This window comes from Vipera berus (assembly GCF_964194415.1).
Source record: "Vipera berus genome assembly, chromosome: 6".
NCBI classification, from domain to species: Eukaryota; Metazoa; Chordata; class Lepidosauria; order Squamata; family Viperidae; genus Vipera; species Vipera berus.
The window spans coordinates 89,093,348-89,107,080 of record NC_138208.1 but is presented as its reverse complement, the minus strand read 5'-3'; the positions used below and the strand labels follow the sequence as shown (position 1 = coordinate 89,107,080).

General features: G+C 49.9%; 1 protein-coding gene across 1 annotated transcript in view; it reads right to left on the bottom strand.

Moving 5' to 3' along the window:
- LRGUK (leucine rich repeats and guanylate kinase domain containing) overlaps positions 1 to 7,565 on the bottom strand; it is a 41,637-nt gene extending 34,072 nt beyond the window's left edge. Inside the window, exons 1-4 of the mRNA XM_081331756.1 lie at positions 7,526 to 7,565; positions 2,769 to 2,873; positions 782 to 863; positions 99 to 199 (exon numbers count right to left, since the gene is read on the bottom strand). Coding sequence (XP_081187882.1) covers positions 99 to 199; positions 782 to 863; positions 2,769 to 2,873; positions 7,526 to 7,534 — 297 coding nt within the window. The 5' untranslated portion in view covers positions 7,535 to 7,565. The remainder of the gene's footprint in view (positions 1 to 98; positions 200 to 781; positions 864 to 2,768; positions 2,874 to 7,525) is intronic.
- Between the last annotated feature and the right edge of the window lie 6,168 nt (positions 7,566 to 13,733).

Below are 13,733 nucleotides of genomic sequence, written 5' to 3'. Positions count from 1 at the left end.
TTTAGATGGCTTGAAGGAGGCAGTTCGGCCGGGCAGCTAATTGCAAAAGGGTGTGTGGGATTCAGACCTCATGGGCAGAGCTACTCTTTGCAACTCACCTGGAGATTCCTGGGTGGTCTGAAGTCAAAATAGGTGGTTAGTGCATTATGGGAGACATCCAGTTCCAACAGGTAAGGCATGTGACTGACGCAGGAGAGATCTAAAAAAAAAGAAGGAAAATTGAGACGAGGGACATAAAAGGAGAATTCGAATTCTAGCATTCGATGCGAAGGGCCTTGAATGCTGCGTGTACGTTGCTAAGCTATTCTGCACAGGCAGTCCTTGACTTACGGCCACGCCGGGGCCCCAGATTTGAACCCACAACGGAGCCCCAAAGCGAGAGATTCGCTAAGGGCGTTTTGCCCCAGGTTACGACCTTCCTCGCCGCAACTCTTAAGTTGAATCACTGCCATTTGTTGTTAAGTTGTTGTTGTTAAGCGAATACAGCGTGCCCCCCACTGGCTTTTCTCGTCAGAAGGTTGCAAAAGGGGACAGCCTGACACACACACCCGGGATTACTGCAAAACCGTCATAAATACAAACCAATTGCCCAGCATCCGGATTTTTCATCACGTGACCCTGGGGGGGGGAGAAATGCCACAGCGGTCGTTAAGTCTGAAAAACGGTCACAAAGTCCCTTTTCGCCGTCGTAACTTCGAACGGGTGACTGAACGAACTGCATGTAAGGCTGAGGGGTTGACCACCTCCTAAGAGGGTTGACCGCCGTGGAGCTCTCACGTACCGTGGATTTTATTGTAGGAAAGATCGAGCTTCTCCAGGTGGATGTATTTGTCCAGAATTCTGATGTCTGTCAAAAGGTGATTCTGTGGGAAGGAAAAAAAAAAAGGGAGAGTTGAGTCAGACGGTCCTTCTAGTAGACCTGGCTTAAAAAGCAGCAACTGTGAGATGGGCCTCGGAGTCCTAGTGGACGATCACTTGACTATGAGCCAGCTGTGTGCGGCAGCAGCCAAAAAAGCCAATACAATCCTGGGCTGCATAAACAGAGGCACAGAATCAAGATCACGCAAAGCATTAGTACCTGCTTTGTAAAACCCTAGTGTGGCCACACCTGGAATACTGCAGCCAATTCTGGTCCCCATATCACAGAAAAGAGATCAAGAGTTTGGAAAAAGTGCAGAGAAGAGCAACAAAGAGGATCCAAGGCCTGGAGGCTAAAACGTATGAAGAACGGCTGCGGGACTTGGGTTTGGCCAGTCTAAAGAAAAGAAGAAATAGGGGAGACGTGATAGCAGCGTTCCAGTATTTGAGGGGCTGCCACAAAGAGGAGGGGGTCACGTTGTTATCCAAAGCACCAGAGGGCAGGACGAGAAAACAATGGATGGAAACTGATCAAGGAGAGAAGCGACCTGGAATTAAGGAGAAACTTCCTGACAGTGAGGACAATTAACCAGGGGAAAAAGCTTGCCACCAGAAATCGTGGGGTGCTCCATCACTGGAGGTTTTAAAGAAAAGGCTAGACAGTCACCTGTCTGAGACGGTATAGGTTCTCCTGCTTGAGCGGGGGGCTGGACTAGAAGACCTCCAAGGTCCCTTCCAGTTCTATTCTCCATTCTAAAGATGACCTGGAGGACTTCTGCCTGAGTGCGTGGTGACTCACCCATCGAGTTCAAGATCCTGCTTTCAGGGGACAGACCTCTGAATGAACGGACGGCTCCTTCAGTGTTTCAATGACCCACCTCTAAGCGCGCTAAGGCAGGGATCCTCAATCTTGGCGACTTTAAGACTCGTGAACTACAACTCCCAGAATTCCTCAGCCAGCAAAGTTGGCTGGCTGAAGAATTCTGGAAGTTGAAGTCCACGAATCTTAAAGTCGCCAAGGTTGAGGATCCCCGCCTAGGGTTTAAGCTGGAACCCATTAGGGTTAAAAAAGAAGTTCTCTCCGTCTCCTGCAACATCGCTGGTGCAGTGTAGGACGTTCTGGCTGGGTGGCACCCGGTGCCTCCCCTAACGTTCTCCATTATTTCAATTTGTTCAGATTTGTTGCTGTATTTGAGATTATACAGAAGCAAATCAACCAACAAATTGGATACACACAGAAGAGAGTATTTGTAGTATTTGAAGTGGGGGAGTGCTTGGTGCTTTCTTGCAGATATTTAGGAAATATCATCAGTGCTAGAAGGGAGGAGGAGGAGGAGGAGGAGGACGACGACGACGACTACGACTGTGGAAACCTTGGTGCTCTCTAAGGTTGGTTATTTTCTTACAGACATTTCATGACCCAGGCAGGAAACATCATCAGAGGGAGGAGGAGGAGGAGGAGGAGGAGGAGAAGGAGGACTGAGGGGTCCTTGGAATCTCAAAGTAATTAAACATGTCTGGCTAGGGAATTCTGGGACTTGAAGTCCAGACGTCTTAATGTTGCCAAGGTTGAGAAACGAGTCAAGTTCTACGTTGAGTTATATTCAAACTTCTCTAGAAGGCATCAAGTCCAACCAGAGTTGGACCACGAAGTCCTAAAACCTGAGTCTTGCTCTCTGACCTGAAAGTGAACCCTCTAGCCCCGTTCATGCTGGCTGGGGAATTCTGGGAGTTGAAGTCCACGTTCTCCAAGATTAACGGTGTGCAAGAAGATTGGAGTTGAGGCACTTGGGGACTTAAATAGCCAACATACGATGAAGAACTCCATCCAAAGGGCACTGTCAGATATCCTTCTTTTCACAGGACTGGGAGAGGTGGGAATGTTGGGGACAAAGTCTTCCTAAACTCACCGAAAGCGACAGGTGAAGGTAGACGCGCTCTGTGCCAGAGGCGGACCGCCCCAAGGTGTGGAGGGCTTCGGCAACTTCATTTTCCCTCAACACGCCGTCAAACACCTCCTGCGCGCATGCGAGAGACAAAGGGAAACAGAGGAAGAGTGTCAGAATCCATTTATATCACATTTCATAAATGTATAGGTAGAATATTGTGCTTATTCTGGGGATTATGCCATCTCTCCGAGGGGGGGGGAGAGGATGGTTACTTAGATTGAAACAGGCTATCTTCAAACACCAGGGAAGCGTTTGATCTGGGGGAGAGAGGGGGAGAGAGAGATCTGGATCGCATCTCCATTTACAACTGAAAAGGAAGAAGCAATAACAATAAACACAAGGAGAGTTCCCTTTCCCACGGAAGGGCCTGACACCTAAGTAAATGATGGGAGCCTGACCAAATGGATGAGGGGAGGGGGGGCTGAAATGGGAATGCTTTATATAGGATTGAAATGTAACTCTGTTAGATCCAGTCTTGTATTGCCACAATCGATTCCATCCTAGTAAACATTTTCCTTTTTGGACTAAACTTGCATCCAAGAGTTCTTATTTCCTAAGATGGGGATTGAGGTGGGTCCTGACAAAGAGCTGGAATAATTCAAATGCAAGATTGCAGCTTGGTGAGGCATACCCGGTAGACAGCAGTCTTTTCTCTTGGGTATTATTATTATTATTATTATTATTATTATTATTATTATTATTATTATTATTATTATTATTATTAATCATCACACAGTCAGCCAGATGTTCAGACTGAATTTGGCATTTTTGTCTACCTAACGAGTCCTTACCAAGGACCTGGGGTAGGCATATGTGGATGTTTGATTCTATTACAGATATTTTTATTATTATTATTATTATTATTATTATTATTATTATTATTATTATTATTATTATTATTATTATTATTATTATTATTATTATTATTATGGCATTGTCTACCTATCGAGTCCTTACCAAGGATCTGGGATAGGCAGATGTGGATGTTTGATGCTATTACAGATTATATTATTATTATTATTATTATTATTATTATTATTATTATTATTATTATTATTATTATTATTATTATTATTATTATTATTATTATTATTTTGGCATTTTTGTCTACCTATCGAATCCTTACCAAGGATCTGGGATAGGCAGATGTGGATGTTGGATGGTATTACAGATCTCGTCACAGGATGGAAGCAAGTTCCTAGTAAGGCCGCCTTTTGTAATTGACTGATGGCGAATTTGTCAATGCCAATGGTGTCCAAGTGGTGCTCCTGCTGTTTTGGGATTGCACCCAAGGCGTCTATTACTATTACTATTATTAATTAAATTTATATGCTGCCCATCTCACAGTCATGTGACTCTGTGCACGTCACCCATAGACCCAAAGTGACATGATGTGGGATTGCACCTAAGGCACTGGCACTATTACTACTACTACTACTTTTTTCTTCTTCTTCTTCTTTCTTCTTCTCCTCTTCTTCCTCCTCCTCCTCCTCCTCCCCCTCCCCCTCTTCTTCTTCCTATTATTATTATTAAGGATGGTGGAAAATTGAAAAATTTAGACTTTGCTAGAGCAGGCTGGCTTAAGTGTGTGGTAAGGATCAGAGCAAGGAAGAAATCTTTACTTTTTCTAGCCTAGGGCTACTGCAATTTGACAGGAAAGGCTGTTTTTTAAAAATTATTTTGTTATGTTTTTGAACTAACTCTTCCTGGGTATATCAAGGATACACAGCTAGTCCTCGACTAACGGCAGTTCATTTAGTGACTGTTCAAAGTTACAAGGCCATTGAAAAATGCCCAATTTCCACAATGCTTCTTGTAAGGGTCCCTTCTGGACTGCCCTCCCGTAAATCTCCTAGTGGGAGCCCCCTCCCCAATACCATCATGACCCCATGGGCGCCCCCAGCCTCTCTGGTAAGTCTAATAACCCCCTCCCCAATACCGTAATGCCCTTATAGGCGAGCCTTCTGCAAAGCCAAGGCCCTCCCATAAATCTCCTAATAAAAGCCCCCACCCCAATTTCCATAATGCTTCTTGTAAGGGTCCCTTCTTGACTGCCCTACCGTAAATCTCCTAATAGGAGCCCCCTACCTGATACTGTAATGTAGGGGTCTTCAAACTTGGCCCTTTTATGAGTTGTGGACTTCAACACCCAGAATTCCTCAGCCAGGCATGCTGGCTGAGGAATTCTGGGAGTTGAAGTCCACAACTCATAAAAGGGCCAAGTTTGAAGACCCCTGCTGTAATGCCTTGTGCAGACACACCTTCCCTAACTCTCCGAGCCCCTCCCGTAAATCTCCTAATAAACCCGCTTTCCTGTAATGTCCGCTGCAGGCACCTCTTTCCCATAGTCTCCGTAAATCTCCTAAGAGCCCCCTCCCCAATGTCGTAAGGCCCCGTTTAGGCGAGCCCACCCAATTCCCCCTCAGCCTCCCCTGGATCTCTCCTAATGGGAGCCCCCTCCCCAACTCCCGTAATGTCCCGCATAGAGGTGCCCTTCCAAAAGCCCCTCCCGTAAATCTCCTAATAAGAGCACCCCCAATTCTCTTAATGCTTCATGTAGATAGAAGCACCTTTCCAAAAGCTCTCCCCCCCCCCGCAAGCCTCAAGAGCCCCCTCCCAATTACCGTAATGCCGCGTGTAGGGGGGATCTCCTTCTCGTAAATCTCCTAATAGCAGCCCCCTCCCCGACACTGTAATGCCTCGTGCAGACACGCCTCCCCCTAAGCCTCCGAGCCCCTCCCGTAAATCGCCTAATAAGCCCCCTTCCCCATAATGCCCGGCACGCCTTTCCCATGGTCCCTTCCCCCTTCCCCACCGCAGCTCCTCCCGTATATCTCCTAAGAGCCCCCCCTCCCCAATTTCCAGTATAGGGGCTCCTTCTCAACCAGCTCTCTCCCGTAAATCTCCTAATGGGAGCCCCCTCCCCAACTCCCGTAATGTCCCGCATAGAGGTGCCCTTCCAAAAGCCCCTCCCGTAAATCTCCTAATAAGAGCCCCCCCAATTCTCTTAATGCTTCATGTAGAAAGAAGCACCTTTCCAAAAGCCCCCCCAAGCTTCCTCAAGAGCCCCTCCCAATTACCGTAATGTCCTGTGTAGGGGGGCTCCTTCTCGTAAATCTCCTAATAGCAGCCCCCTCCTTGACACCGTAATGCCTCGTGCAGACACGCCTCCCCCTAAGCCTCCGAGCCCCTCCCGTAAATCGCCTAATAAGCCCCCTTCCCCATAATGCCCGGCACGCCTTTCCCATGGTCCTTTCCCCCTTCCCCACCGCAGCTCCTCCCGTATATCTCCTAAGAGGCCCCCCTCCCCAATTTCCAGTATAGGGGCTCCTTTTCCACCAGCTCTCTCCCGTAAGTCTCTTAATGGGAGCCCCCTCCCCAACTCCCGTAATGTCCCGCATAGAGGTGCCCTTCCAAAAGCCCCTCCCGTAAATCTCCTAATAAGAGCCCCCCCCAATTCTCTTAATGCTTCATGTAGATAGAAGCACCTTTCCAAAAGCTCCCCCCCCCGCAAGCCTCCTCAAGAGCCCCCTCCCAATTACCGTAATGACCCGTGTAGGGGGGTCTCCTTCTCGTAAATCTCCTAATAGCAGCCCCCTCCCCGACACCGTAATGCCTCGTGCAGACACGCCTCCCCCTAAGCCTCCGAGCCCCTCCCGTAAATCGCCTAATAAGCCCCCTTCCCCATAATGCCCGGCACGCCTTTCCCATGGTCCTTTCCCCCTTCCCCACCGCAGCTCCTCCCGTATATCTCCTAAGAGGCCCCCCTCCCCAATTTCCAGTATAGGGGCTCCTTTTCCACCAGCTCTCTCCCGTAAATCTCCTAATGGGAGCCCCCTCCCTAACTCCCGTAATGTCCCGCATAGAGGTGCCCTTCCAAAAGCCCCTCCCGTAAATCTCCTAATAAGAGCCCCCCCAATTCTCTTAATGCTTCATGTAGATAGAAGCACCTTTCCAAAAGCTCCCCCCCCCGCAAGCCTCCTCAAGAGCCCCCTCCCAATTACCGTAATGACCCGTGTAGGGGGGTCTCCTTCTCGTAAATCTCCTAATAGCAGCCCCCTCCCCGACACCGTAATGCCTCGTGCAGACACGCCTCCCCCTAAGCCTCCGAGCCCCTCCCGTAAATCGCCTAATAAGCCCCCTTCCCCATAATGCCCGGCACGCCTTTCCCATGGTCCCTTCCCCCTTCCCCACCGCAGCTCCTCCCGTATATCTCCTAAGAGGCCCCCCTCCCCAATTTCCAGTATAGGGGCTCCTTCTCAGCCAGCTCTCTCCCGTAAATCTCCTAATGGGAGCCCCCTCCCCAATTCCCGCCATGCCGCCTTTAGGGAGGGGCGCCTTTCCCAAAGCCCCTCCCGCCAGCCTCCTCAAGAGCCCCCTCCTCCCATTTCCTTAAGGCCCGGTCTCACGGGCTCCTTCTCCACCAGCCCTCCCGTATGTTGCCTAATAGGAGCCCCACCCAGGGTACCGTAATGCCCCGCGTAGACACGCCTTCCCCAAAGCCCCCAGCCCCACCTCCGTTAAGTCTCGTGCGAGCCCCCTCCCCGCTACCGTAATGCTCCGTATAGGGGAGCCCTCCCCATACACTACAAATCCCTTAGCAAGAGCCCCCTGCTTCCCCTATTTCCACCACCACCACCCCCTCACACACACAAAACCATCCCCTCCCGTAAGTCCCCTAATAGCAGCGCCCTCCAGGGGGGACCCCGCGCCCGCACCTCCTCCATGGGCTCCAGCTCGGGCTCCGACTCGCTGGACTCCTCCTCCTCCTCCTCCTCTTCCTCCTCCTCCTCCTGCGGCTGCTCCTCCTCCGTCCCCCGCGGGAGACGCCGGTCCGGCTGGGCGCGGACGAGCGAGAAGGTGACGGAGGGCGCCGCCACCCAGGACCGCGTCAGCGCCATGCGGTCCTCCAGGGAGGCGCGGCTGGTGTCGCGCCACGACTGGCTGCTCTGCGACTGCACGCTGGGCTGCGACGACAGCGGCGACGGAGACCGCGAGCGCGGCGACCGAGGCGTCCGCGGCATCTCCGCGCCTCGGGCGGGCAACGTTGCGCTTCAGGCGCCGCTTGAAGGGAGGAGCGCCGCCATCTTGTTGACGGCCCGTTGCCCGGCGACGCCGAGGGAGCCAATGGGCGGGGCCTGCCGGCGCGGCGTGACGTGGCCGCCGCCTCCTCCAACGCGCGCAAAGCAGGCAGGTTACGTCGCCGCGCGCGGGGCGCGACGGGAAGCGTAGTCCGGCCCGGCTGCAGCCTTTGCTGCTGTTTTTAAATGGCTTTTCTTGCCCGTTTCAACTCCTCGATGACCAGGGGGGGGTCTTCAAGTTTGGCCCTTTGAGGACTTGTAGACTTCAACTCCCAGCGTGCCTGGCTGAGGAATTCTGGGAGTTGAAGTCCACAAGTCATCAAAGGGCCAAGTTTGAAGACCTTTGCTTTAGGCAGCTTCGGTTTTCCCTATTTGGTACTGGTTTTCCACCCCCACCCCCCCCCAACCTGGGGCACCTTAAGAGGGAGGTGGACTTCAACTCCCAGAATTCCCCATCCAGCTTTTCTACAGGACACTGAGCCAAGTGCTTGCTGGGGAATTCTGGGAGTTGAAGTCCCCGTCTCTTAAAAAGGCCCGGTTGAAAAAACAAGTACGCTGATATGAGCCATCACCTGGAGCAGAGACATCCTGATGGAAGATCTCTGGGCGGCCTTGTCTGAAATGGTCTAGGGTCTCCTGCTTGAGCAGGGGGCTGGACTAGAAGACCTCTGAGGTCCCTTCCAACTCTACTCTGATTGATTTCCCTGCCCCGCATGTAAAGGCTGCTGTTTACCAATCGCGCTCTGTGTGGCCAACCTTGGGAGGTAGGCCACGTTAGATTAAGAGACGTCCTGAGAAATAGCAGGAATGCATGGTATGGATTCAGGCTGTAATATAGGTAACCTTGGACAACCCTTTGTCTCAAAAGGCACAGGGTTTCCTGCCTAAGCGGGGGTTGGACTAAGACCTCCAAGGTCCCTTCCAGCTCTGCCATTCTATTCTATAGGTCAGGGGGTCTTCAAACTTGGCCCTTTTATGACTCGTGGACTTCAACTCCCAGAATTCCTCAGCCAGCATCTCTGGCACTTGGCATATATTTATGATGGTTTACATCAGGGGTCCCCAACCTGGGAGTCCCCAACCTGGGTCCCCAACCTTGGAGGCTAAATTGTGACCATAAGTCGAGGAAAAGTATCATCTTTCAGAATATTCCTAGCTCAGGGTTGAACTGTGGACGTCCTTGTTGCTCCCTGGGTTTCATTGCTTTCCTGAAGACGTTTCATGACCTAGCTAGGTAACAGCTTCAGTATTAGGAAAGCTCGAGCAATTGGTTAAATTTCCGGAAACCACGGATTTGCAGTCCGTCTTGATGCTGGATCGGGGTAGGGTGGGCTAAAGTAACTGGGTGTAAAAAGAGAACAATATACTAAACAAGCATCTTTCCTCCTAACAATGTTTGTTAATTTACGATTCTTTTTTTTTAAAAAGAAATGTGGGGAGTTATTTGCTGCTCCACGCCCGCGTAGCTGTCCCGCAAGATTCTTCTAAAATCAAATTGATTCGGTTGCGTTTGCCTCCCCAACCGGCCTGCTTATTCAGCTTGGCTGCAGAAGTAAACGCCTTTCCTAAATTGTCCCATTTTTTAAAAAAATATCCTGCTGAGTTTTCCATCTGGATACGCTGGCTTCTGTGCCCGGGAAAGGCCACCCCTAATCAAATTAACAGTTAGGCTGGCAAAACATCCGTCAAAAACTTGAGCTGCTGTCCTCATGGATATCTGTAAGGGAAAGAGCGAGCTTGGTCTCCCAAGGAGCTTCCTTGAATTTTGGGGGGAGGAAAACCTGGCAGCCTGCCTGCTTAGGTTAATGAGTTCAAAGCCCTGAAGTGCTCCAGAGTTTATTTCCCACCATCTGGAAAACACCCGGCTCTTCCATTGGGATTTGCAAAGGTTCAGCCAAGAGAAGAGGTTATTAAAAACTTTAGGAGTGGGACGAAAAGGAAAAAAAAATGTTCTTCCATCTGCTTAGCTGCGGCAAGAGTAGAAATCCTGGCTGTTGGGCACCTCTGTCTCGCTAACCGTTCGGATCGCTCTGCAAGATGCCGTGCTGAAGATGGAGCAGACTTTGTTAGGGGTGCGAGTAAGGGGTCTGGGCTTGATGGTTTCCTTGCAGACGTTTTCATGACCCAACTAAGTAACGTCATCACTGCTAGACAAGGTTGTATATAAAAAACAGAGAGCAAAGTCCCCCCCCTTCCTTCCGGCACTGATGATGTTACCTAGTTGGGTCACGAAACGTCTGCAAGGAAACCACCTAGCTGAGAGAGCTCCGAGGGCCCCATAGTCCTCCCTCCTCCTCCTCCTCCACAAACCCCCCCTCCCTTCTAGCACTGATAATGTTCCCTAGTTGGGTCATGAAACATCTGCAACTAAATAATCAGAGAGCACCAAGGAAATTGCCATCTTTCTCCTCCTCCTCCTCTCCACAAACTCAACCCCCATCTAACACTGATGATGTAACCTAGTTGGGTCATGAAACATCTGCAAGGAAACGACCAAGCTCAGAGAGCGCCAAGGACCCCACATTTCTTCTCCTCCTCTTCCCTCCTTCCTTCCTTCCTCCCCATTCCTTCTCCTCCTCCTCCTTTCCACTCCCTTCTAACACTGATGATGTTACCTAAGGTGCTGGTGATGACCTATAAAGCCCTACATGGCATGGGTCCGGATTATCTTAGGGAGCACCTGCTGCCAGCACCCACTTCCCATCGTCCTGTGCGCTCCCACAGGGAGGGCCTCCTCAGGGTCCCACCGGTCAGGGCGTGCCGGTGGGCGATCCCCAGGGGGAGGGCGTTCTCTGCGGGCGCGCCTGCCCTATGGAATCAGCTGCCTGTGGAACTCCGGATCGCCCCCGACCCTTCGCTCGTTTCGCCGGGACCTAAAAACTTGGCTATTTGACTTAGCCGGCCTGGACTGAGGGGTTTTAATGGTTTTTAAATTTTAAACTGTTTGGGGGCTATTAATTTAATTTTATTTTAATTTGTACATTAAAGGTAAAGGTAAAGGTTCCCCCGCACATGCGTGCTAGTCGTTTCCGACTCCAGGGGCCGGTGCTCATCTCCGTTTCAAAGCCGAAGAGCCGGCGCTTGTCCGAGGACGTCTCCGTGGTCACGTGGCCGGCATGACTGGACGCCAGAGGCGCACGGAACGCTGTTACCTTCCCACCGTAGCGGTCCCTATTTTTCTACTTGCATTTTTACGTGCTTTCGAACTGCTAGGTTGGCAGAAGCTGGGACGAGTAACAGGCGCTCACTCTGTTACGCGGCACTCGGGATTCGACCCGCCAAACTGCCGACCTTCTGATCGACAAGCTCAGCGTCCTAACCCACTGAGCCACCGCGTCCCTAATTTGTACATTGCACTGTTTTAATTTGCCCTGTAAACCGCCCTGAGTCCTTCGGGAAAAGGGCGGTATATAAATCGAAACAAACAAACAACAAACAAATAAATAAATAACTGGGTCATGAAACGTCTGCAAGGAAACAACCAAACTCAGAGAGTACCAAGGACTCGTCATTTCAACCCGAGCTACCAATATTTCCTCCCTTTCTTTTTTTGGTGCAAATCAGGCTACAGAAAATTTCCATTTGACCTTGCCTCGATAATCGAATGCTTAAAAGAAAAGGCAAAAAAACAACAACAAAAAAACCCCCCAAACCCTGATGTCCGAATTAACACGTTTGCTGCTGCAAACGCAACCGAGCCACGAAGCTTTGCGAAATCCTTCAGTTTGGGGTTTTTGGATTATGTTCTTTGCTTCTTAACATTCCTGTTATGCTATAAACCAGGATTTAGAAGCCACAATAGCTGGATTTCTACAGGACACTGAGACAAGGCTAATTAGTGACTTGCTGACATGAATCTAGTTGTTTCCCCCCCCCCCGCCTCACATCCTGGCGTCCAAAACTATTATATTATTATATTATATTATATTATATTATATTATATTATATTATATTATATTATATTATATTATATTATATTATATTAATTTTATTTGTATACCTCCCGAAGGACTCAGGGCGGTGAACTCAGGGCAATACATGTTAAAAAGACAGAATACAAAAATGGATGCCGTATTCCAAGCGTGGCCTTCCCAAGGCCTTGTAAAGTGGTATTAATACTTCACGTGATTTGGATTCTATCCCTGCAGCACATCCGGTGTATTTTTTTTTCCCGCTCAGTTTTTGGGAAGTTTTGAAAACACTCCCTTTTCCACCTGGCTGACCTGGACTGACAGGCATTTTAATTATATTTTTACAATTTTTAATTTATTTTTAATTTTTAATTTATTGCACAGATGATTTTAATTTTATTTTTATCTTAATTTCTGTACTTATTATATGTTTTGTTGTTAGCCGCCCTGAGTCCTTCAGGAGATAGGGCGGGATATAAATCCCATTAATAAATAAATAAATAAATAAACTTCTAAAAGGGGGTTTATCTTCTGTATTTTGATGCCTATCGCTCTGAATGGCTGCTTCTCCTGGGGGCTTCCTCTCTCAGGTGGAGCAAGTGGGATGGGCAGGGTTTACCTGGGAAAGTGGGGGGGGGAAGATGACAAGAAATGGGAACAGCAGGTACATCTGGAGCCACATCTGGAGCCACCCCCCAGGAAATCATCCCTTGGCTGAGCTTCCGATTCTGCTTTTTGAGAGCTTAAAGGGGTCTTTTTCTGATTCCGGCTGCTTATAAACAGGCAAACCCCACTCCGTGATTCCACAGGTAAGTCCTCAAATGACAACGCTTGGTTTAGTGTCCGTTCGAAGTTACAACGGCACCGGAAAAAGTGACACGATCGTTTTTCATAGTTACTACCATTGCAGCGTCCCCATAGCCGTGAAATGAACATTCAGAGGAAGAAAGGGAGGGAGGGAGGGAAGAAGGAAGGAAGGAAAGGAAAGGAAAGGAAAGGAAAGGAAAGGAAAGGAAAGAGAGAAAGATGAAACGAAGGGAAGGGAAGGAATGGGAGGGAGGGAGGGAGGGAGAAAGGAAAGATGAAAGAGGGGAGGGGAGGAAGGGAGGGAGGAATGGAGAAAGGGGAGGGAAGAAGGAAGGAAAGGAAAGATGAAACGGAGGGGAAGGGAAAAAGGATGGAAGGAAGGGGAGGGAGGAAGGAAAGAGAGAAAGAGATGAAAGAGGGGAGGGGAGGAAGGGAGGAATGGAGAAAGGGGAGGGAAGAAGGAAGAAAGGAAAGAGAGATGAAACGGAGGGGAGGGGAGAAAGGATGGAAGGAAGGGGAGGGAGGGAGGAAAAGAGAAAGAGATGAAAGGGGAGGGAGGACAGTCAGAAGAGGAGGAGGGAGGGAGGGAGGAAAGGAAAGAGAAAGATAAAACAGGGAAGGGAGGAAGAGAGGGAGGAAGGAAAGAGAGGAAACAAGGGAGGGAAGGAAGGAAGGAAGGAGGAAGGGATTAAAGTCGGAAGAGAGGGAGGGAGGGAGAAAGAAAGGAAGGAAGGCAGGCAGGCAGGGAAAGAGATGAAACAGCACAGAAAAAAAGTGACCCAGGGCCGTTTTTTCACACTTAACACTGCGGCATCCCCAGGGTCACATGACCACAATCCGGACGCTTGGCCACTGACTCCTATTTACGACGGTCGCAGCATCCCGAGAGGTCCTGTGATTTTCCCCCTTGGGCGACCTTCTGACGAGCAATGAGGGGAAGCCAGATCCGCTCAACGACCGTGCGGCTCCCTTAACGACGGCGGCCAGGAAAGTCGTAAAAGGGGGCAAAAGCCGATTGGACGGACGTCTCGCAAGCGTTCGGCCTCGACCCTGGCGGTTAAGTCGGGGGACGCCCTGTACCCAGTCCTTTGGTGCGCCGAAGGAACCCACAAGGCCACGGAGGAGAT